The following is a 26764-nucleotide window of genomic DNA, read 5'->3' on the forward strand; positions in this document are numbered from 1 at the left end:
ACTCAATCCGATAATAGGAATTGAAGCTTGACACATGCACGCGCGTGCGCGCACACACACACATGTTATGGGTATGGGATAGGTTTGTAATTAAATTTCTAAACATAATTAAGTTTTCATTTACTTAAACTAAAGAAATAAAGGGAAAAATGGTTAGAAAAATTTTAATTTAATAAAAATAATAATTTTAATAAAATATATTTTTTATATTCATTAATTAAAATTTTAAATATGTTCTGTCTCCATACAAAAAATGATAGAGGTAAAAAAATCAATCTGGAACTATTTCTGAATTTGTAACTTGAAAAGAATAGCAGCAGGATGCAAATCCTTTTATCTCCCAAAAGATGAAATGAGTCAATATTTTAGGTTAGTAATTTAATTTCTAAACTTAATTAAATTTTCATTTTTATCCAAAAATGGGATAAAATGTGGAAAATGCTTAAATTTATTTATGAAAACTTTAAATAAGTTTAATCTAATAATAATAATAATTTTGAATAAAATGTAATATATTCATTAATTACAATTTAAAATTTGCACTATTTCCATAAAAACAGAAAGATAAAGATAAATTTAGAACTATTTTTGGATTTGTAAACTCACAAAGGAGCGCAGCCAGCATCTATAATGAGGGTCTAATGATGTGTTTTTGTCCTCCTAAAAGATGAAGTAATGAGAGAAATTCTTTAATTTTTTTTTGTTTTTTTTTTTTTTTACCCAGAATCCCTTTTCGTGCGTTTTGCTGCCCGGCAGCAGAAAACGACGCCTTTTGCCGTGGATCTTGGTTGTCCTCCGTCTGCTCCGATTTTGTCGCCAGATTTCAGCCCATCGTAAGTACGCAAACCGTTTTGTTTTCGAAATCTTATCTAAATACGACATCTTTTCTAGCTTCTCCGATCGTTTTTATATCATATTTCCCAGCAGAAAATATGAAGTTTTTCATCTTAACTCGTCCGGCTCGCCCCCGTCCATAAGGGTCACCCCATGTTTGTTTCAATCGTCCTCATTCATCGCACACACGCATCGTTTCATTTCGAAATACAACAGACTGCCGCCGCCGCCCTGTCTTTCTATACGATTTAAATTCTAGTTTAAAATAGATTGTAAATATTTTATAATTATATATATATAGGTATATATATAGAGAGATAGGTATATTTTTGTTTTACATGGCAAAATATTTTTTGCAAATGTGATTATAAATGAAAAACGAAATTTGCTGACCAACAACCAAGAAGCACCACCTTTCGCAGCTGTGGTTTCGCTTATATATGCGAAAACAGATGCTCTTTTTTTTATTATTTTAAGATCGATTTAAAAAAATTATTTTTTCTTTATTTAATAATTTAAAACCTATTTTAAAAATTATGAATTACTTTAAATAATTTTTGAAGAAGGATTACCCAATAATTTACGATGTCTTTTTTTTTTTTTTTTTTTAATTTTTCTTCCCAAATTTAGACATGGTCAGTTTAACGCATGGAAAAAAAATCCACCTCGCCCTCTGTTTGGAGGGCACAATAATAAACGTGAATAGACTCGTTGGTATTCCCCGTGTGAACACCTCAGGCGATCCGTTAGAAACCAACCTCACGTGCTTTGACCACGCTATTTATTTATTAAAGTACAGCTTTCAAATTAAATAAAATTTTTACGGTATTAAAGTATTGAAAGTACAGAATAGTTAAATTTCCCCACACGTTTTAATATTAAGAATAGATTCATTAGCACGATCCGTAGCCCAACCTCTTCCCGAAGGAGATAATACATGGGAGTGTGGCCTCTTTAGAACCGAAAAGACAAAAATGTGGTCGGCGGTCGGCGGGTCCCTGAAATCAGAATATGTCACGATTTCCTTCAGCCGATGTAAAATAATTACAATAACTGGAGATAAATAACATAGAAATACAGTTTTTTCAAAATCCAAATAGCAACCACCATTTTTATGAAGTAAAAAAAAAAAAGTATATTTTATTTTGTTAAAGATTGTTTATTTCCAGTTCAAATTAAAAAAAAAAAAAAAAAGGATGGGGTTTCTGGATAGTTTTGTAATGTAAAATAGTGGGTGTCGGTTGTTGTTAGCCATAAAATTGTGATGATGGCTTCTTTACGGACGGCCGAAAAAAAAACAAGATCCGTTTTTCTCCTTTGCTTCTTTCAAAAGCGCAAAGAAGGAAAACCTTACGGCCTTGTGTTAAGTTTCGTTTTTCAATTATAAAGCTTGTGTTTTTGAAAACGTGCGCTCTGTGCTATAAAAGCAGGTGTTCACGAAGGAGATAATGAAATTGGGGAGGGTGCAGCAAAAATGAAAAACAAAACAAAAATCTTTAATAATAATAATAATAATAATAATAAAAGTAGTAACTGCGATTCGTGGGTCGCCATGAGGTTTCACACACCACGCAGATGGTCCGAGCATGCGCAGTCCAGAAATTGACCACACTTCCGCCTCCCACTTTATTCCTTCCCTCCTACTCTCTCTTCTTAAAGCTTTTCTTTCTTTCTTTTTTTAATCCACTCTCTTTTTCCCTCTTTCTTTCTTTTTTAAAGCCACTTTCTTTTCTTCTTTTTTTCGTTCTTTTTTTTCTTTAATTTTTCACCAAATGGAAATTCTCTTTTAATGTTTTAAAATTTGTATATTTTTTAATTGTTTAGACTATTTAGTAGACCTTTTTACATCAAAATTACAATAAAGTTATGATACAATTATATTATGTAATAATACAAATTATTACCTTTTAAAATTATAATTAGTTTTATTAAAAATATTTAAAATTTTCGGCGCTTTTACACTATTGGGACAAAATTTTTGTAGTCGATAAATGGAACTTTCAGATAAAAACAATGGTTTCTACTTTTTTTTTTTTTTTTCTCAATTCTAAAAAGTTACAATGGTATCTTCCAAATTATGCAGTCGAAATTACCTGAATATTACTGAATTATTAAAAAAACTTTGATCGTGTTAGCTGGGGAAAATTGCCGCCATCTTGTTTAAATCGAAACGGAAAATTACCTCTCTTTTGTATTCTCCCGTCTTACGATGGTTTTCATCAAATTCTATTTTTTTTATTTTCTTTAATAAATAATTTTCTAGCTTATCGATTTTCGTAATTTTTGGATATAATCATCTTAAAAATACGAGGAATATGTAGATACCATTGTTTTCATGTGAAATTCAGTTTTACGATGCCCGAAATTTCGTCCTAATAGTGTAGAAGTAGGTGTGTCAGAATATTTTGGGAATTTTTGACACCCCTAACACAAAACTCTGAATAAAATATACAAAACTCGTAATTTCTCTTTTTAAATTGGGTTGTTTATTTTCTTTATGCAATATACTTCCAAAATAAACTATTAAAGTTTTTTTTGAAGAATAATAGAAATATTATTTTTTATTTAAAAAAACAAAAAAAAAACAGTGTTTACAAAGTGCTTGCTCGCGTTCATGCAGCCATTTTTTTTACGTAATAAAATGAATTGAATTTTACAAGTTAAACTGATTATAACATTCTAGATAAACGTTTGTTTTTTACCCCCCCCCCATTTTGAAATGTCTATTAGAATGAAAATAATTAATTTTCTCACCTCAGATTTATATATCACAAATTGAAGATAAAAGATCAATAAATAAAATAATCTAATTTAAAACAAAAAAGAATAGTTTTGTGCAAATTTACCTGTAAAGTCAAAAATTTTAAACTTTTTTTTACAAACCACGTTGATTTTTTTTAAGTGAAACCTCACATTTTAAAAATTTTGTCCTGAAAAGATCGAATACCTACAACAATTTTTTCTGCTTCATTCATTTTTTTTTTTTTTAGATTAAAAAAAAATCACTCTATAAAGAAGAAATAAAATGTATTAAATCAAAAACTCATGTATTTCTTTAAGAGAATAAAAAAAAATGGAAAATTGGTTGAGTGTTTTTTTTACGGCAAAAACTGATAAGTGAAATGTGACCATTTTTCAAGTACGATGGCCCAACTTTTGTTTACAGCAAACACATGCCAGAAATAGAAAATGAGATTAATTCTGGCGCTTACAGGCCACCATAGTTCTCAACTCTACGAAAGGGAGATGGTTGTCTCCACTTTTTTTCCGTTTGTGACATGTTATTTTTGAATCATTGCTTAAAAAATTATTTTATTTAAAAAGTACATTGAATATAAAATATAAATATGGACAAATTCTTAACAATGAAGAATGGAAGTACCCATTGATTAGTATTTTTTATAGGTAAGTGATTTTTTTGAATTTATATATGTTTATTGTATTCAAAGTAAGTTAAAATTTGTTGATTTTCTTGAAATCTTTTTTAAAGAAAACCGATTATAAAAAGAAAAGCAAAAATTGCATATTTTGCTCCTGTTATTATTTTAAAATTTGGTCTTTGCTCCTTTTATTGAAAAAAAAAAATTAGGGTTTAAATTACATTTTTCAAGTAGTTATAAGCTTCGAAAGATAGTAAGTCTAATTATTCAAGTTTTTATCACAAATTTTTAATGGCGATTTCTGACACTGCTACTCTTCCCATGTTCAAACTGAAAACCAAAAACGTAATTCTGTCCTAACAGTGCACAAGTGCCGAAAATTTTTTTGTTTTCGTTTTATAATTTTTAATGTTTAAAAAAAATCTTAATCTTTTCACTTTTGTTTTAAATTAACTTTTGAAATTAATTATTTGTTTTTCCGTCATTCGGATTGCTTATTTGGGATTCTGTGATTTTTACCTTTTATTTTCTTTTTATTATCAATTATTTACCTTTGGATCTATCAATTTTTATTTATCATCTCTTCTGCCTATTAACTGATTATTAGGGCTATGACAACAGCATATTCTTTTCATTGTTTTGACTCTCGAGTATATATCCGACACGGCTAGACACGGTTAATCAACCGAGAACCACATCACTCTATATAAAAGCATATAAGATATCAACGGATACACACTCGAGAGTCAAAAAAGCGAAAAGAATATGCTGTTGTCATAGCCGTACTGATTATTACTTTCAACCGTTTTCTTGTGTTCTTCATCTTGGCTCATTGTCTTTTCATCTCTAATTACTTGCCTCCCCACGAGGGCAAAGTGAAGTAGTGTGTTAAACATGCATATAAACCTAGTCGAGTGTGACCTACGTAAATAGAAGGCCGTTCTACTGAAAGGAAGTAGAAAATGAACGTTGGGTTTACTTTTGGCAGCCTCGTAACTCTCACTTCCTTTATTTTGTCCGAGGATTTTGCAGAGAAACCAATAAACAAAAAAGGGGGGTTAAAAACTCAAATATATAACAAATAAATGTTACCAAATTCAAGGTAAGTTACCTGTTTTTTTTTTTTTTTCATTTGTTGGTTTCTCTGCTAAATACTCTTTTGCCCTTTAGTCTCACACATTCAATGAGCGATGTTTCTGACAAAGGGGGAAGAATTGCTGTTTTCTGAGTTGGAATATATTCATCTCACACTTGTCGTTAGTAAGTTTTAGACCATGAAGTAGTATTTTTTTAGCATTTTATGCTAAGTGGCTTCATGACTTGCCTGGAGCGATTTCCATAAAAAAGATAAAAATAAAAATTGTCATGCAACCTGCTGACGTCAGCAAATAAAGTACAACGGCCATTTTGTTTATAGTTAAGATTGTCTGCTCTTTTAGATTTTCAGTTTCTCTTGTTTATTTTGCTGGATAACAACAACAGACAAGAAAACCATTCTTAACATAGGAAAGGGGAGGTGTTCACGTTACCCGAAAGAAAGATGATCATTAATCAGAAGGGACCCCATATTGTCTCGTTGCAACTGATATGCCTCTCCGAAAACACTTCACAGCGATCACCGTTTTGATGCCCACATGTATAAAGAACGCGTAGGAACATGACGTGATGCAACCACCGCGCACGTAAAAGATGAACTATGTTACGCTCCCTCGCGTATAAATACATTAAACAGTCTGGAACAAGACGGCCTGTATATAAAGATTTGCCCGCCAAAAATCAAATCAGTTTTCTCAAATGTTAACACGTGTTCAAGTAAACTCCGTACAAACACCCGTCATGATTTTGTGCGCTACAAACATGAACTTTATTACCCTCATGGAAACTTACCACATTGAGCGAGGACTTAAATTTTCCTTTAAACAATTTTGGTAACCTCCCGGCCTACATCATATAATCTTAGGAGTCAAAACCGGAAACCAAAAAGAGCAGACAATATTGAGCATAGCTAGAATTTCTCCTGGCAGAGGACAGAACAGATACTACATATTGATCTTCTCCTTTCGTTTCATAATTTCTCAAATCATTTTCCTTGTGTATTTCATTCGTTTTTATTATCTCTTCCTCCCTAATGAAGGAAGAAAGTAGGAGGTAAAACTGTAAACAGTTTTACCTCCTACTTTCTTCCTTCATTAATTTGATTCTTTCTTTCTTTTTAATTCTCTCCTACCCCTTTATAACTTTACCTCCTACTTTCTTCCTTCATTAATTTGATTCTTTCTTTCTTTCTAATTCTCTCCTACCCCTTTATAGCTTTACCTCCTACTTTCTTCCTTCATTAATTTGATTCTTTCTTTCTTTCTAATTCTCTCCTACCCCTTTATAACTTTACCTCCTACTTTCTTCCTTCATTAATTTTATTCTTTCTTTCTTTCTAATTCTCTCCTACCCCTTTATAACTTTACCTCCTACTTTCTTCACTCGCTCTAAGAGGCAGATATTGTTCAACGACCATCACAACTTTTTGATTCCATTTCTTAAAAAGTCTCCCAAATAGAAAAGTTCTATTAATGCAATCCGATTTGAAGTTACATGCGAAAATTAGCTAACGATTTTTTTCACATAATGTAAGTCTTACACACACGCACACAATTTTGTTTCAGTATTTACCTCAACTATATATAATGACTAGTGTGTCAGTCGTGCAATTTAGCATTGCCAAGCAAATTAATTGTTTTTATAGTAGGTAATTATCGTAGATTCAACAATCCCCCTTTTTCTACGTTGCTTGGTCATGTTGAACTGCACAAGTGGCATTAGAGTTAATGTTATCCCGCATATTTATTCAAACGACACGATTTGCAATAAACTAACCCCTTCATAAATAGAGAAAGCAAAGCCTGGGAGGGTGGACCTCCTAGAACTGCACAGAACTCTCAATGCAAAATAAACAGGGACTGGATCATTACTGGAATGGTCTAATCTGTTGGTATTGAGGGCTAAGGATGCAATTTAAATGCTAAATAATCTGCAGGTTAAAATTGCAGACTTTTCGCTGGAATTTTTACAAATATAAAAAGGACTTAACTGTATTACCATGGAAGCATAAACAGGAGATCTTACTTTGAATTGTGAAATAGAAAATCGGAAAAAGAAAGAAAAAAACAGATTTACAACACAATCTGTGTTACTAGCGATCGTCCAGAGCGTGAAACCGTGGCTATAGCATACTAAACACATACATGACATGTAATTAGTTCAAGTACTATATATGTATGTATGTATGTATGTATGTATGTGTATATATATATTTGGATTTTACCGTCATTGGATACTTTACCTTTCACCAGACTATCCATTCACGTGAAATCACCTTTTTCTTCACCATATTCCCTCTGCTTCACTTTTTGTTATCAAGTAAGATCTTTGACTTACTTGCAGTTTCATCAAATATTTTTGCCTGCAAAATCCGATACCGCATTTTGCTAATTCCTACCCTCTGATGAGAAGGAAAGTATTTCTTCGAAACTCTGCGGATTAAGGACTATCCACTTATTTAGTGTTTCCTTCCTTTTCAAATTAAATATGTTTTTAACTTTTTTCAAAGTGTTTTTTAACATGTTTTATTAACTATTTGCTCTTATATATATATATATATATATATATATATATATATAATATAATATGTGTGTTTATGTATTACACTCTTTTGTTTAATTCAATCAATCACTTTGTGATTCTTTCAAACCTTAAACACACACATACATATACATATATAACATTTTCACAAATATAAAAACAACAAAATTCAAAATGAGAACATCATATTGTGTATTTTCATATGCATTACGCCTAAAACCTGATTCAAATAAATTTAAAAAAGTAAAATTTATGGAATAGGTTGAGGGTAAAATGTAACTGTGGAAAGAGAATGGTAAATTTAATTCTAAGATTTTAAAATGGTGCAATAAAAAAAAAAATATTAGATCATCAACTTAACAAATAGAAACTGAAATAATTGTAACTTAAATTTGAGAAATAGAAGTGATTTTAATTTTAATAATTGTTCTGAGCAATAAAATAAAACTCGGGTAATTTCAATAACACAAAAATGCAAAAATCTAACATTAACTAACTGCAGAATATGGAGACAAACAGATTAGGGTGGATTAAAATTAATTTAATCAAAATATAAAATTGAAGAAAACTAAGTGATAAATTGAACTGAGATTTTTTATAAAGAAGATAATGTTAGAACTATAAGTTTAAAATTAGACAAAGGTTATTAATAAATACCAAAATCAAAATATTAAAATATGAATGTATGGAATTTCGATAAATTGTAAAAATATTGACAAAATAGAGTTATCTTCCTTAGAAGGTAAAAATATTACAAACTAGCAGGGGTGCCCGGCATTGCTCGGGTGTTTGGAGGTGTATGCTGTGCAAAAAAAGCAAAAAAACAAAGAAAATAGTTAATTTTTTAAAACTTTGACCCCTATTATGACCCCTTAAAATGTATTGTTTCGGGCTGAAATCACTTTATTAAGTTAGATCCATGTTCAAGGAACCTATATCTAAAATTTCAAGTGTCTAGACCCAAAATTGTCGGAGGAGTTTGGTAGAGTTCTTAAAGGTCAAATTGTTGAAATTTGACCCCTTAACAGCCAAATTTCTGGCTGACACCCGTCACATCGATTTTCCCAAATCTCAGTACCCGGTATTTCAAATTTCGAGTCTATAGACTAAAAATTGACAAAGTTATTGCGTAGGGAAATGTACACAGACAGACAGACACACAGACAGACAGACAGACAGACACGTTCACTTTTATAGATATATAGATGATGATGGAGAATAAAGATATAAGAACTTAAAATGAAATACTTCGATAATGATAAGAATTGAAAAGATAAATTTAACATTTAAATTATTGGCATAACCAGTATCGAAACGAAGATAAATTTTAATTAATACTATTTAAATTAACCTTTTAATTACAAATTACAAGAAATAACATTAAAGCAATTAGCAAAATTATGAATAGATTGTAATATGTAAACAAAGTGTATACGAAACTATTGTAGATTGAGAAAGAAATGGTGGCACATCTAAATTTAAACTCGAATTTGGAGTTGTAGATTAGTATTTCGGGAAGTAAATCAATTATCCCTGAGTGGCTTCCGGGCCTTGATAAGTGGTGACCACCGTGTAAAAAAAAAAAAAATTAAATAAATATATTGCGGAAGAAAAACAATTATTAAAATAAAAAACATACAAAAGGTTAAATAAATATTAAAATAGGTAATTGGTTGGAATATCATTTAAAAAGTAGAAATTCAAAAATAGGGCGATTACTAAATTTGAAGGCTATCGAAAAAATAAAAATTGAAAGTAATATGAGAGTGTTGCAGAGGTGGGTCCAACTGCTTGATCTCTTAATGTAGAGATTATGAATGTATTCATATCTGTATATTTTGCTGTCCAAAGAGTAGCTATTCTGGAATATTTTTAAATGATATAATATTAAAAATTGTCCAAATGGTTACAAAACAAGTGTAATGCATAAGAAAATATATGATGTTCTCATTTTAGATTTTGCTGTCTTGATTTTTGCAAAAATATTTTATGCATGTTCGATTATTAAAACTGATAATTATGAAGTTTAATTGATTGAGTCAATTAATTTGGACTTTGATTTTATTGCTATATGAACATTACCGAAATTTTAATATATTAAATTTTTGCTCCCCATACATACATATATATATATATATATATATATATATATATATATACTGTGTGTGCAAAATCAAGACTTCATGACAAGGTGTTGATGGCAACAAAAAGTGTATTTCATTTTACGTTACAATTATTTCAATATCTAATTCGACAATTTACACGAACTCAGTATATTACATATAAGTATATATATATATATATATATATATATATATATCTGATTACTTAAATTAATCACATAAATTAATATACAAAAGTATAATTTTATGCGTAAATTTGAAGTATTTACTTCAACAGTGTTCAATACGTAGGTAGAGATAGGTAGTAAGTTATAAAATATGTATGGCAATTAAGCTACACAGAATATTCTGCGTTTTATTCCCGCTAGGATTCATTAGGCATAAGCCTGATAGCGCTATGGATGAAATGCTGACTATTCTGTGTAGCTTAATTGTCATATATATTTTATAACTTACTATATATATATATATATATATATATATATATATATAAGGCAAATGCGCACGCGCATTTTTTGTATGTCTTGAAAAGGTTTTTTTCGCCAACGGTCCCGGGGTGGGGGGGTTACTACCGCTTAGAACTGTTTATATAGCCCCTAGATCATAATATCTACGATTTGCGAACGCGCATTGCGTCTAGATTTATTTACGTTGATTTTTACAAAATTATTGTTATTTCAGCCCTTCTTGTGTTCGCTCAGCTTTTTTGTATAAAACCGAAACTAATTCAAAGCTAAGGTGCTGTTCCCGGCAATCGCACCGGGGAATATCCAGAAGCAATCAGCTTTGATCAATGTGGGGCCAAACTCCTTATATCAGACAATTGCTATTCAATCTGGACAATGGGGAGCTGGTTTCCCCCTCCCCAATATCTTGGGGAAACAACCAGCCAAAGTTGGGTAAACAAACCCAAAAGCTGCCCCGCAGCAAAAGGTAAGTCCGCTACTTCTATTTGACCTCATTAATGAGGTCAAATAGAAGCAGCAGAGTTAACTTTTATTGCGGGCACGTGTCAATTCTGTTTTTAATACTTTAATAAATAAATTCAAATGTGTTTCAGGTTTTTTGCACACTTTCTTTTCCATCTTCGCCTCAAGGCTTCGGGTTCGATCGTAACTACTTACCAAAACTGTTATTTTTTTCCTTTTAAGGCCCCCCACCCACACGCACACAAACACCTGGGCAACGATTTTTTTTAAAGAAGTTTTAACATTGTTTTTTTTTATATTTAAACAGAGTTCTTACTTCGGTTATTCTTTTGTTTTGCCCCCTCCCTTCACTCCCACCCCGCGCCCAATACGCACACCCCTAAAACACCCGGGCAACGCCGGGTACCCCCCGCTAGTATATATATATATATAGAGAACAAGTAGTTAATAAAACATGTTTAAAAACACTTTGAAAAAGAGTTAAAAATATATTTAATTTTAAAAAGGAAACACAAAATAAGTGGATAGTCCTTAATCCGTGGAGTTTAGAAGAAATACTTTCCTTTTCATCAGAGGATAGGGATAAGCAAAATGCGGGATCGGATTTTGCTTGCAAAAGTATTTAAGGAAACTACAAGTAAGTCATAGATCTTACTTGGTAAAAAAATATTGAAGCAGAGGGAATAGGGAGAAGACAAAGTTGATTTCACGTGAATGGATGGTCGGGTGAAGGGTAAAATATCCAATAACGGTAAAATCCAAAAAAGTTGATTAAATTTTCATTTCCACAAGTAAAATCCAAAGGAATCGCGTTAATGGAAGATGGTTCAAAGTAATTCAAAAGGCAGAATTCCGTGGAATAATTCACAAATGAGTACAAGAAAAAAAAGGGAATGAATTCAAATAATATTATTAAAAGAAAGATAAATTGTGTGTAGAATAGAAGAAATGGAGAGATTTTAAAACACGTCTGCCAGGGCTGATTTAAGAAAAATTATTTATATATATATATATATTCAAGGCAATAGGTATGAAATGTTTACCCAATAAAAGCAAGTATAACTTCAACCTTATATAAATATTAATATTTATATATTAATATATTAATCCCAACCAAATAAAAAACTCAATACGAACACAAGAAGGTGTAGAGCTTGTCATAATTGTTTTTGGAATATTCTGTCAAACAAAAAATTTACAATCTTGATTTCTTTTCCTGTGGGACTCTCTTCCGTTTGCCTGTTTTCCAGCTAACTACAATTTGGTAGTCTTCAAGTTCAACATAAACAAATTCTTGATTAACCGTCCCCTTAAGTAATCCAATTTACCAAATTTCCACCACTAACGATTACTACTGTACACTCAATAACCCTTATTCCCGAGTGGCTGGTTGGTTTGTTGTTTTTGTTTTACGGCATATCAACCCTTTTCAGGTTATTTAATGCTGAATTCAGTTATTTTGGAGAACAATTTTTTAATAGAATATATTTGTTTTTTTCAAGTCGGTTTCTATTTAACCCATAGTTGGGACCCTAACAGGTTCTACCACTCAGAGTGGACCTGGGAGCAATGGCAATTAAAGAATGGCTCCACACTCTCACAAACTTCGGATATAGTTTAAGGTCATATCCAGGGCCCCTTGATAAGTGGTGACTCCTGTATATATATATATATATATATATATATATATATATATATATATAGATATATATGCTACACAGTCATGAACATGTTTGTTCATTCCTATCTCTAAACACAGATTCAAATCCACATCCCTATTGGGTCAAATTTACATACAACCAAATCTTATTTTTCACAACTTTTGACGGAACCTATTGATATTAACTCCATGTAATGTGGAAGACCCGATATTTTCATTGGAAACTTTGCTTTCATATAAGCTATATCGCCTGAAAGGTTATTTTGTTACTGGTTACTAGCTGGCTGAAACATGCTCATGACTGTGTAGCAACATATTACTGCTTATGTAAAAACAAATAAAGAGTATACCCTGCTCTACTTCGGTATTGAGCACTATTTTATTAACCTCGTTAAACTACATTGGTTACCTAACCTCTGGAAAACAATAACTTCAGATTATACTTTCAATTTTTCAAAAGCGGAATTCTTAATTAAGAAATCCACTTTTGAAAATAAGCATTGTTTCCTGAAGAGGTCTCTAGTTACTAAATAAAATACTAGAAGACCGAAACATGCTCATGACTGTGTAGCAACACATTACTGCTTATGTAAAGACAAATTGAAAGTGTAACTTGCTCTACCCCGGTATTGAGCACTCTTGTATTAACCTCGTTATATTTCACTGGTTACCTTGCCTTTGAAAAATAGCAACCTCAAATTATATATATATATATATATATATATATATATATATATATATATATATATATATATATATATCCTACCAACAGTCAAGCTACACTGAAGAGGAGTAGGGCTCCGAAACACGCGTGTCCGTAGATCACTGTTTTTAAATATATATATATATATATATATATATATATATATATATATATATATATATATATATATATATATATATATACTCTGGGTTTTTTTTATATTCAAAAGTAATGGACTAATGAATTCAACGAGGTTGTTAGATAGTGCTCAATAAAAAGAGCTGATAATACTTGTTTATTGTTATATAAACATGCTTACATCCCGCTGCTACAAATAGTCACTTGTTTCAATCAAACAACAGATATCATCAGGCAGCGACTTGACTATTCAAAAGTTCAATGAATTCATTGAACTTTTGAATAGTCAAGTCGCTGCCTGATGATATCTGTTGTTTGATTGAAACAAGTGGCTATTTGTAGCAGCGGGATGTAAGCATGTTTATATAACAATAAACAAGTATATATATATATATATATATATATATATATATATATATATATATATACATATATAACTGTGTACTGTTTGTAAAAAGGAGCCCCATCAAAGTGCTCGATTATAAAGAAAAAGTGCAATACAAGTGTGTAATATTTAATTTTTAAAATTTACAGAAGGTCAGAAAAATATCTGTACCGCCGGTTTCCAATCCAATACAAGGGAACCAGTTTATGGTCGAGAAATATCAGGTTCTCTTCAGCCTTTGTGTTTTTTTATCTGTTCTTCCCGGAAAATATCCCGATTTGAAACACGTGTTTTCTGACCTCCTGCAAAATGCTAAAACATGGAAATAGTACTCCAACGTAATGGAAATGAAAAGAAAAATCTAAATCGTCTGTGATTTCATCAACGTTTCGTCTTCATTTAAAAGACTTTTTCAGGATGATTAATTTGAGAAAAATTAATGAAAAACCACAGGTGCCTTACTTAAAAATACCTGTTGAGTATGTGACGTGAAAAAAGTGCTTCTTCTTCTTCTTCTTCTTCTTCAAATCAATTATCCTAAAAAAGTCTTTTAAATGAAGACGAAACGTTGCTGAACTCGCAAATGATGTAGGTTTTGCTTTTTATCCCCCACCCCCAGACACCAATCTTTTCACACCTGCATGGTCGATTTTCATACACACAACCATAAAAGTCAACAAACGAATTATTTCGATTTATGGAATTAACACACCAGCACAACCTAATCTTGAAAAAGGTTGGGGGATCAAAAATAATATTCAAATTAATATTAATTACATAAAGATCGAATAAAAAGGAACAAATAAATAAAAATAGTTGATAACGATTATCTCATTCATAAGATGTTTCCATGTTTCGTGATTGAATGGGGAAATTTATGAATGAATAATAAACGCGATTGGCATGAATGAACACGCATCAAATATGCGAAGATGCGTAAAGGCCGATTATTTTGTTTTTCATTCAGTGTCTGTCTGAGACTTGAATATTTTTGTGAAAGGCGTTTCTTTAGTAATTAAACCTGAATTAAGTAGAATGGAAGGTGGTTCACACACACACACACACTACAAAAACACACACACACGACAAACACACATACATTACACACACACGCACTACCAAAACACACACATACATTACACACACACACACACACACACACACACACACACACACACGCGCACACACACACACACACACACACACTACAAACACAAAGAAATGCAAATTCCAATGTTGGCGTAGTGGGTTGTTGCCATCATGTTGGAAGTTGAAAGTTCATTCATAGGATCCATACGATGGACATTTTTTTAAGCTTAAAAAACGAATTTATTACTGTTAAAAATTCTTTTGAATTCCTTATGAACAAGCATTTTAAACTACAACATAAATAATATTATAGAAATGTTTCTAACAAAAATCTTAACATCAGTTTTTGACGAGAAGCTTTTTTTCCGAATAGTTCCATGAACCACGGATTTCGGAAAGTCACGTGACTCAAAAAACATTTTTGAATTATTTATTGGATTTTAAAAATTATTTTTCGTTCTTTAATTTGGTGTCCTGTTTTAAAAATGGTTAGGCCCTAAAAAACAAAACATTGTTAAAAGTTAATTTTAAAAGATAACATTTTTATATAAACGATTAATTTATAAAAAAATTTTTTTTAATAATTTGTTGTTGAAAGAAAATTTTTTAAATTTCTAAAACAATGTGGGAATTAAATAATTTACGTGATTGAAATAGGAATTAGACATAAAATTTAAAAAATGCTCAATTTGTTTGGGTAAAACTTAACGCATTTCGCCTCCTCCCCAAAACTTAATTTTCCAGTGAAATTAAACGTAAAAACATTAATAATTGCTGTTGATTTTTTTTCATTAAATCATAAAGAAAACATTTCTGGGTTTATTTTTATTTTTATTTTGGTGCTTGTATAGAACAGTGATAATTTAAACGAACGCATTTCAGGTGAAAACATTATCACCTATTTAAGTATCATGTCGAAATTAGTATAAATTCCAAAAATTGCAGAAAATGATCCAGTAGAAAAATATTTGCAAGTAAAAATAGAATTCATCGAATTATCGATTTTTAGTTTTATCGTATGGTTTAATGTTTATTTTTTTTATAATTTGGAAAAAAAGAATTGAGATTAATTATGCATGATGGTCTTAATTTCGTAAGTCGTTTGGATAAGTGAAGAATTTTATATTTCTTTACAGACTGAATAATGACGTTCAGTTAATTAAATAGTCTTCGGTTTATTTTTATTTTTATTTCCACGGAGGGTGGGTCTGACGAGAGGGTTGGTTTCAAAGGGAAAACGGATCGAGCTCTCTTTTGAAGAGGGCTACTCTGGATTGCTACAAAATCTGTCGTGTCCCGTCGGCATTCCTCAATAAGAGCATCATCTCAGGCAGTGACAAGGAAGGCGCATCCAATTATATTCAAACTACATCCGTTTTCGGTCCATAAACTCTACAAAGACACCCTTTTCTCATAATATTTCTCAGTACTAGAACTTATACTTGTATTTTTGTGGCATAAATCAAAGCGATGTTCTCAGGTCTTCTGCGCGCCACTGTGTGGAGTGTCCGCCGGCTACACAACATTTACCACAAGCAACCAAAATGATAATGCAGTCACTGGTCTCTTTAATAAAGCAATCCCACTCTGAAAGGAGGAGATAATGCTTGGAAAGATGGTCTCCTAAGACCGAACAGGAGTTTAATACATTGGAGATTTGTGTTCATTTTTCAGCAACTTCGAAACAGTTGTAGACTGATTTCTTTGAAAAGTAAAAACGAAGATACTTGTGCAGTTTGCGGGCTGTGCTATTCTTTCTGTATTTTTTTGATAAGATTTTAAAATTAAATTCCATTTTTTCGGTATCTTTTGTTTTAGTTGAAAGTATACAGGATAGTTTAAAAAAAATGCCCTCTTTTCTCCATGTTAAGAATGGGTTTCTATTATTTCGGCACGATCCGTATTCTGAAGAAGTATGAAAACGAAAACAAATTTAACAGACATGAAAAAAAAAATATGGAAAGAAACATTTTTTCCCCGGAAAAAAAAGAAAGTGTTTTAGAAAAATAAAATATATAGAAATCCGGTTGGTTTGCTCGAAACAACATCGCCATCAAATGTTGGATTTTTCAAAAAATGCAATTTTTCTTCTGCGCAATTCCGTTTTTACCAACAACAAAATCTTTTTTTTAATTTTTTTTGCAAACCTATTAATTAAAAAATGAATGTAAACAAATTATTTGCTTTTCTTGTTTTTATTTGTTTCATATTTAAGGACATAAAGAACGAATGGTGTTACCGTTCATTAATTATTTTCGCTTAAGTGCGACTGCGAGGCCCTTAAAAGGTCAGTGTGCGTTTTCAGGACCCAAAATTCTCTTTCCAAAAGAGATTTAATTCGATACGATGGTTCGATTTGTAGTTTAAAAATTACATTTGAAACATTAAAATGACAGTAAAAGAATTCCCGATTTTTTAAAATAAAATTTAAAGAAAAACAATAGAACTAAAAATATAGAATCGCTCTCGTATTCAACCGTCGGGTTGTTTTTAGCATTAGATTTAGAAATCTTTCGAAGAGTACCCGCAAAAAAATCATAAAATCATTAAAAGAAACTTAATTAAAAATACATCCGATTGGAAACGGGAGTGATTCTATAAAATTACTATGAAGTCTATGCAAAATAAAAAGTTCTTTTGCGAAAATTCGATATTAAAATTATTGTAAATATTTAAATATTGTTCCTTTGTTATTTTGAATTGAAATCTAATTTTCAAACTTATGAATCCAATAATCGTATTTAAAATAAAAGATAATCTTTTTTTTTTTCCTGGGCATTTCGAGCGCTGAAAACGAGGTTTTGTGTCAAGCAGGGTGACAACGTACAGTGAAGTGTACGTTACGTACACGTTACGCAATTGGTCATTTGACCCCGGAATTTTTGGTTATTTAAAGAAAAACAAAAACAAACAAAAAAAAAACAATTATTAAGTTGTCAATTAATGTCGCAAATTTTGTAATTTAAAAAAAAAATAACTTGAAAAAAAGTTTTTTTTTTTTAATGTTCTAACAAAAAAAAAAAAATAAAACATTTTCCAAGCAAAATGATTTTCGGACCCCCCCCCCCCATTTTCCGTGTCGTGGGCGATAACGAACGAAAAACTTCAGTTCATTTTTGGGAAAATATTTTATGATTTTTTTTTTTTTAACTAATTTTCAGGTGAAGATGGATTTCGACTATTCGAGTTATTATTCATAATTTTGATTGTTACATACACAACGTTTCGGCCGATACAACCTCCATCCTTCTAAAGGTTACACCTGAAGATAATTGAATTATTACAGACAAGCTTAGAATAGCAGCTCCAATTATACGAATCGTTTGAAATTTCTATCTATTTTTTCTGCCCTCCATTTTGAACATCACAAAGTTGTTAGGACGACAGAAAATATTTAAATTTACAGGACACGATCCGCATGTGTGTGTGTGTGTGTATTATATATATATATATATATATATATATATATATATATATATATATATATACATATACACACACGCTCGCGCGCGAGGATCGCGAGTCTAACTATGGCAAAAACCGACGAGCCTGATGAGGGCGACCGAAGAGGTTAGTAGTAGCAGGTCGTCACATTCCTGAAATAAATTGGAGTGCAGATCTCTTTGATTTTTGAAACGTGAAAAAAAGGTGGAACCACTGTGCATGTATGCTAATGGCATTCTTTGTGTATATTAAAACAAAAAGAATTGCCAAAGTAAAAAAATGTATAAAAATTCTGTTTTTATCGCAATGTTGTTAGCCTCGTTTCTGTAGATACGTGATGGCCAGAGATATTTTTTAATGAGTTTCGTGCGTCCGTTGGCGCACGCACCCCCATGAATCCATCAAGAAATTCTGGAAAAAGCATAAAAAAAAAAAGAAAAAAAAGAGATCAGCTGTATTTCAAAATCGGACAAAATTTTGCTCCTACATTTTCAGGTCATCTTTATTAAATAGAGAAATTTGAAATATATATCTGTCCCAAGATGGGTAAAATGAATTCCCGAAATAGAGAACAGCTCTGCTCTTTTCTGCCCCCTTACAAAGATTAAAACCAAGATATAATGATACTAAACCTTATGTCTTGAATCCTTGTTACAATTTGGATCAATGATTTTAATTCTAGAAAATGCCTAAAATTTAAGCTTAAGGATGTTAAGAAGAAAATAAAATTCAAGGAACCTTTCTTAATTGGTGTCTAGCGATTACGGATTAAATGCAATCCAAACTGACATTTGAATTTTCAAATGGGAGATGGTGCCCATATAACGACTCCTTATTAAAACCCATTAAATATTCCAAAGAGACTGAACTTAGGGAAATATTTATAAATTGATGTTAAATTCGTATTAAAATTTCACAAAAAGGAATTTTTACCTCTTTTGCATAAAACTAAATATAGTCCACATTTAGGCCATGTACGCCTAACAGTTGTGTTCTAAAATTCCAAATGATGAGTTTACAAGTTAATCTAAATATATAAGCATACCTAACTACAACTAGAAATAAGCTTTTAGCTTGCTTTTAATTTTTAGAATGCAGCACTCAGCAGCGGTTAGTTTCAACTTGCTTAAAAGGTTGCCTCTATCCCGACAAATATTTAATTTTATCAGCTTGTTTGTTTGTTTGTTTTTTAAGTGGTTTTAGCTTGAGCAGGTTGAACCTCGTTTAAAAATGGGTCATTGAAACTTTCTTTCTCCTCATAGTGACTATCGTGTCCAGGGCAGGGAGTGCCCCTATCTGCCCTTCATCTCGCACCGACATGCGGCAATCAGCACTCGCTGGAACAATCTATTAAAATTGAGGACTTTTAAAAACATCTTTTTAACACGTTCATTTAATTGTTTTTTTTTTATCATCATTTTATTGTCATAACCATCTTCTGCATACACGCACTTGTCATATTAAGTTTTAAAAAAAAATCAAGCGGTTTTCCCTTTTTAATTCGTTAACTTGTGTTTTTTTCTTTCTTTGCTATCGATTTTGTTAAACTGTGGGTCGTCCCGTGCCGTATTTTCTCCCCTTTCTCCTCGTTGGTTCGCCGACATGTCGCTCGGTTGAGAGAAGCTAGAAACGGCAGCAGCCTGGTCTTATTATCCCCTCTTTCTCCGCCATTAAGCGCACTCGCTCCTACTGCTGTTATCATATTGAGGGCGCCCTCCATGGATACAGCCAGACACTTCGACAAGCACAGCCCTCAAATCTGTTTTGTTTTTCTTTCCTACTCGCCTTCATCTAGAAACATCTTTGATTTTCTGCGAATCGCCATCCCTCCTTCCGTCTAAAAGATTATGGTAAGATCTGTTTATTGTTTCATGTCGATTTTAGCCATTTTTTTGTGTTGGTTTTTTAGACAAGCCGATGGTTACACTCCAACACACGCACACATTCGGCTGAAAGCGGGGAAAGAGACTGGCCTCTCTTTCTTCCGACAACCTCCTCTGCTTCCAGTTTTCTGACGGGGAGAAAAGCAGCCCACTACTCCTATGCAATATGACTCACGTTGCTCGGGAAAAAAAAGCAGCATGGTCACATCTAGGGAGATGGCGAGAAAAAGCAAGCACTCAGACGAACTGCCGGGACCCTGACTCATGTCTCGTTGCTAAAGCCGAGAAAGCAAGAATTAAGAAAAAGATTAGGAAGGAGTTTCCCCCTTTAAGCTTTAATGGTTGTCCTTTTTTCCCCTCTCTTTGTCGCTCTCTCCTCCTGAAAACTAGATTCTATCTTCGGCCAGGGTGAAGGTAACGCCGTCATTTGCCCTCCGTATGTGTTTCCTGCTGCTACCACCGAGTGGTTGTCGTTAACATTCACATCAACTGAGGTCCCCGAGCGTTTATTTCAGCTCGGGGCTAGATTTGAATCGGAATAATCGAGTCCTCGTGGACGGAGCGACATTTTTAAAACGCAAAGGACGAACTCCAAATTGAGCAAGAGCAAGGTTTTACTAAACATCTTGACCGAAAGAAAAAACGCATTGTTTTACGTGAACGAGGAGAGACGACGTCTACACTAAGGTCCAATTTCTAAGGTGGTTTTATTTATTTTTTAATTTATTCTAAATATTGGATTTTGTCCGTCATTTTTCTTGCTCTCGTTGGGAAGGAAATTATGCGCTCCAGCGCAGAAGAAGGGCAGGATATATATATATATATATATATATATATATATATATATATATATATATATATATACATAAGCGATCGCTTAGTAAATTTCGATTTCAAACAAAATTAATCATATATAATGTTATTTCATTAAAAAAAATCATGTTTTAATATTTAACCATTCTTGATGATTTAATCACATTTATAAATAAATTAAATTAAAAAAAAAAATATTTTTGTTAAAACTAAAATTACTGATAGACCCCCCCCCCCTCACTTCTATTAACCGGTTTTGTTCTTTCTCTTATTGGCTTTTGGATTTCAACTTTGCCTCTCATCAGTTTCAGGGCTAGGGTTTCTATTATACGTGCCTCCCCACGAGGGTAGGGTTAGACACAAAGTCGGTTTTTAATGTGGGGGGAAATTCAGCTCCTCTCAAAAAAAAAGGGGCACTCTGGATTGGGACAAAAATTAAATTTGCCTCCGTCTGCGACGATGTTCCTTAAGGGTTGGGGAGCTTATAGTGGATAGGTATCCAGGGGATTTGAGTACGTTCGAAGTTGGTCCCGAGTATTGACGGAGAATCCAAGTTAGTTCCAATAGCGCTGGCCAAAGCAGTTTACGATTTGTAAACCACTTTTTCTAATTTTTGTTGGAGGGACTAAAATATTTGTAAATTTGTAGATTAATACCCCCCCCCCATTTCACCTAAACATTAGATTATACTTTTTAGGCGATTACCTTAAAAATTAAATTGGAAACAAAAAAAGCAATTGTTTTTTAAATTTAAAGTGGAATCAGTTCCGTATATTGATTTAATTAATTCTAGCGTTTTTAGGGCAGTTGTTTTATCACCAACTGATTGGTAAGATCGTAAAATCACGGGTAATCACTTAAAGAAGACTCCCCCCCCCCCCAAAGAAATGCATACAATTTATTTTGAATAGTAAAACAAAAAATAAAAAAATATTTAAATAATAAACTTTAACTGCATGCGTATGCTAGAATAGCCCTAAATGGTGGGGATAAAAATTGTGAAACTGATCCCTATTCTAAATTTTTAATTGTATTTTTTTTTTTTTTTCAAGATGTTCAGTGTTCACATGTAATCGACTAAAAAATTAAATTGTGGTGGGTTCAGCGCAGCGGAAGGTATTAATCTTAAAATTAACACTTTGTCTACCTTTCTACATTTTTTTTTTTTTTTTCGCGTTTTTCAAATCGTAAATTGTTTCGGCCATCCATCGATACTCTGGACTGACTTTGTAAATACTGAGATCCCCTAGATGTCTATTTCTTACAAGTTCATTAAGAGTTTTTTTTTTTTTTTTAACATCTTTAAAAACTTATTTTTCTTTCGCGAATCTCTTTTCAACGTAACGATCGATTCATTTGAAGTTGAAATGTTTTCGAGTTGTATGACAAAAAAAATATTTCGTATCATTGTAAAATTGATTAATAGCTTACTCGTTACCTTGAAAAAATATAGTTCGTTTCAAAGTTGATTTAAGAACGAAAACACGGAATCGGAATTTAAAAAAGAAACGAAATAGTTTTATTTCTTTTTAAAATAACATAATTATTTTAAAGTGTGTTAAATAATGGGTAGCACTGCTAGTGTAGAGAGTGATCCGCGCTATTTTTTAAATCGTATTTCCAAGTTTAATTAAAGTTTTATGTTTTTTTTTACTCGATTGTAAGGTTGAAGTATAGAATAGGTACAAAACACCCTCCCCATGTTAAGAATGGCTTTTTAAATAATAACGTTATTATTTACGTCGGGATCACTCTCTGCACTTGTACCAAATAATGTAAACAACATTTTTGTAAAATATAAACTGCAGAAGCACCTGTTAAAAGCTATACAAGTTCTATAATGGAAAAATAACGAAAAACAAAAGTATGTTTTTTTGTAAACCGCTCGTGTAAGCTTACTGACAGCATTATTAGCGTCCTAAATTATGAGATGAAAATATCAATAAGTAAAAAACAGCGCCGGTTTTCGGGGATGCTGAAAACGAATATCAGTTAAAATTTCCTTATGATCTGAAGAAATTACTAGGTGACCAGAAAGTGGGTGCTCATTTTACGTTAAATTTATATTGGAAAAAGATCCCCCACTTTTTGAAAAAGTAATTTCTTTATATCATGAAAACTACTTCTGTCCCAAATTTAAATGTGACATTCGTTTTCAGCACCACCGAAAACCTACAAAAATCGTAATTTTAAAGTTTTGGGGGGAGTTGGAAAGAAACTTTACATTGACCAAAAAAATTTTTTCCGACTTCTTTTATTTTTATTAAATTCACGGAATAAAACTGTAACGGTGATATTTATCCGTGCAATTTATATCAATTTATTAAGAAAAATTTTTCGATTTATTTTTAATTTTTTTTCTTTTTTTCATGCAAATCTAAATAAACGAAGTAAAAATAACACTAAAATAGTAAATAAAAAAAATAACACATTCGTAAAACATGAATTTAACTTGAAAATATTATAAAAATCAATGCATAAGCACGAAAAAATACAAAAAAAATATATATTTCGTTTCATTTTCCATTTCTGTTTCGGTGTTTTGATATCTTAAATCAATATCGATCACCACGAAAGCTTTTAGTCAATTTAACCTGCATCATTTTCTTTATGATTTTCTAATGTTTGAATTGGCTATTTTTCATTAAATTACATTTCTGTCATTCTTTCAAAAATATTCCTTACTAACTTAAAAAAAAATCTTGGCATTTTTTTTTTTTTTTTTTTTTTTTCCAAAATAAACGCAGGGTTTGTATTACTGTACACACAGATTCGAAAAAGTTGTCAAAAAACAAATATATAACAAATAAATGTTATCAAAGGCAAGATAAGTTACTTTTCTACCAAACTGGATATATTTTTTGTGTTTTTATTCAATGTAACATGTTTATTCAGCTCGAAAAACATACAGTGTTTACCGATGTATTGGAAAATTCAAAATGGCGCCGACTCTCTCTTTAACACTGTAAGTTTGGGAAAAGGAGTTATAACTAATAAACTAGACAAAATACTATTAAATAACCACCGAATATATGTCAAGTTATGTCACGGTAACATATATTGAGCGAATTTCTAACAGTATTTTGTCTAGTTTATTATTTATAACACCTTTTCCCAAACTTACCGTGTTAAAGAGAGAGTTGGCCGCCATTTTGAATTTTCCAATACATCGGTAGACAATGTATGTTTTTCGAGCTGAATAAACATTTTAAATTGAATAAAAACACGACAAATATATCCAGTTTTGCAGAAAAGTAACTTATCTTGCCTTTGATAACATTTATTTATATATTTGTTTTTTGACAACTTTTTCGAATCTATGTGTACAGTAATACAAACCCATATTTATATTTTGTGCCCAACAAATTATTTAATGAATGAAGGATTTCATTATTTAAGGATTGACTTGGCGGACCTGTACGAGAGTGCCCCCTCTAAAAATGTGATTTTTAATTTTTTTTCCTGACGATTATCATAGATTATAAACAATAACTACTTAAAAAATATTAGCATAAAAAGTTAAGACTTTTAAGAAGGGGGTTCATTTTCTCGTTATAACGTTCTATTTACTTGATCCCTGACTTCGCCGTGTCACGTGACTGGTAAGATTTTCTGTGTGTACGTGGTTTTCTCGTGTCTATGTAACTTTAATAATTTATAAAAATGAAAAAAAAAAAAACACAACAAAAACGACCTACTGGTCCCGTATTAAAAGACATTTGTTATAATGGAACTGAAGATAATCTCACCGGCCACGTGACACGTCGGTAAAGAGATGTACGGTAAGTCAGGGATCAAATAAGTAGAACGTTATATGGAGAAAGTGAACCCCCTTTAATTATTAAATTTATTTTTTATCAAATTTTTCTCTGCTGATAGGATAGTTAAGTTTGTAATCTATAATAATCGTCAGAAAAAGTTTTAAAAAAATAAAAGTAAAAAAAAACATTTTCGTACATGTCTACTGTGACTAATCCGAGTATGAAGAATGTCCAGTCAGTCCTGGAAATGGCCAAAATAGTTTACAATTCGAAAGTCGCGAAAAAAATAATTTAGCAATAAATAAATAGACAACATTAAGCATGCAGAAAAATTAGGGAAATTTATTTTTTAGGCTCTCAAAAAAAAAAACATTTTAGAATATAACGTCAAATCGAAATTCGGTAATTACGCAGAATACAGACTGTCCTATTTTCTTTTTGGATGGGATTTTCGGGTTTGTATCCACAGAGGTACAAAAAATTGGTCAAAAAATAAAAAAATATAACAAAAAAATGTTATCAACCGCAAGATAAGTTACTCTTCTGAAAAAAGTTTTTAGTGATTTAAAACGTTTAATTGGTTCAAAAATCATACAGTGTTTATCGATATATTTGAAAAAGACAAATGGCGGCGAACTCGCTGTTAAATATGTGAACTTTGGAAAAATGAATTAAAACTAAAAAAATATACAAAATACTGTTAGAAACACAACCAATATTTTACTATGACATGTATCGATAAACACTGATTTTTGACCGATTAAACGTTTTAAAATGAATAAAACCACTAAAATCTTTTCCAGTTAGGTAGAAGAGTAAGTTATCTTTGATAACATTTATTTGTTATATTTTTTTTTATTTTTTGACTTTTTCGTATATCTGTGGATTGTAATACAAACTCGAATTTTCAAGTTAAATTCAATTTTTAATGTAACTTTTGTTTTTGTTAGGTGAAAGTACAAAATTAAAAAAAAAAAATCTCACCCTCCCCATGTTAAGAATGGGTTTCTAAACAATTTCAATACGGTTCATATTCCGCATAAATACCCTAAATTCGTTGGTGCACACTTTGTGTTAAACAATTTTTGTCGAAATCTGAAAAACAAAACGAAATATTTAAAACATGGAAAAACTTTCACCAATGTGAATTATATTTTATTTTTTGTTTTTGTGAAATTTTTATAATTCTCGTTGACTTGAGAAACCAACATCAAACTGAATACAACTTTATTCTTTGTCTTTGAGGTTCCCCACAATTTTTTTTTTTTTTTTTGGTACCGCGCTGAAATAATGTTATTTCGAAAGCCATTCTTAATATAGGGAGGGGAGTGTTTTGTAACTATTCTGTGCTTCTATCTAACAATTTAATAATAAAAAAAAGATATCGCGAAACTTGAATTTAACCTGAATAAAACTATTTAAAAATAGCTCGGTACCAAAAATACATGAGCACCATCTTTTTTAATATTTAAAATTCTCGGGTTATGTCCAAAAGGAAGTGAACCCGGTTTTTATCTAAACATAGAATGGAAGTCACTAAGCATTAAACGAAAAACGAAACCACATGGAACAATTTCTTGTTTGATCACGAAAAAAAAAAAACATTTTTTTTTTACATTTTTATACTTTAGGGGGAAGCAGCATGTTTTTTGCTGTGGCTTATGTTAATTTTATTAGAGACTTCCGTACATTTATTTATTTATTTTGAAAATAGGTACTAAAATCAAGTTGACCCCCCCCCCCTCCCCGAAATAAACATCTTTTTATTCTTTTAACAATTAAAATAATTTCAAGTTATAGTTAAATTTGCTACTTCATAATTCCCAATCATTTTTTATGTATGAAAATAGTTCTGAAAAATTGGAAAACCTTAATCAAAGGTCTGTTTAAAACTTCATATCAGGGAACAATGGAATTTTATTCATTTAAATATTTTGAAAATTATTATTTAGAATTGTTTTTTTATTTCTTGTAATTTAATTAATT

At 31.2% G+C, this 26764-nt stretch overlaps 1 protein-coding gene across 4 annotated transcripts in view; it reads left to right on the forward strand.

Moving 5' to 3' along the window:
• The first annotated feature begins 337 nt into the window (after positions 1 to 337).
• The window catches only part of LOC145280144 (uncharacterized), a 51546-nt gene continuing 25119 nt past the window's right edge, over positions 338 to 26764 (forward strand). Inside the window, exons 1-2 of one of the 4 annotated variants that reach the window (XM_080131912.1) lie at positions 338 to 369; positions 725 to 833. In XM_080131912.1, the coding sequence (XP_079988038.1) occupies positions 353 to 369; positions 725 to 833 (126 nt within the window). In that variant the 5' untranslated portion in view covers positions 338 to 352. Of the gene's footprint in view, positions 370 to 716; positions 838 to 19621; positions 20172 to 20328; positions 20906 to 26764 lie in introns of those variants that run through there. The other 3 variants (XM_080131914.1, XM_080131913.1, XM_080131915.1) reach the window with 3 other exon arrangements.

This window comes from Euprymna scolopes, chromosome 7 (genome assembly GCF_053919585.1).
Source record: "Euprymna scolopes isolate OS-2025 chromosome 7, ASM5391958v1, whole genome shotgun sequence".
Taxonomy (NCBI): Eukaryota; Metazoa; Mollusca; class Cephalopoda; order Sepiida; family Sepiolidae; genus Euprymna; species Euprymna scolopes.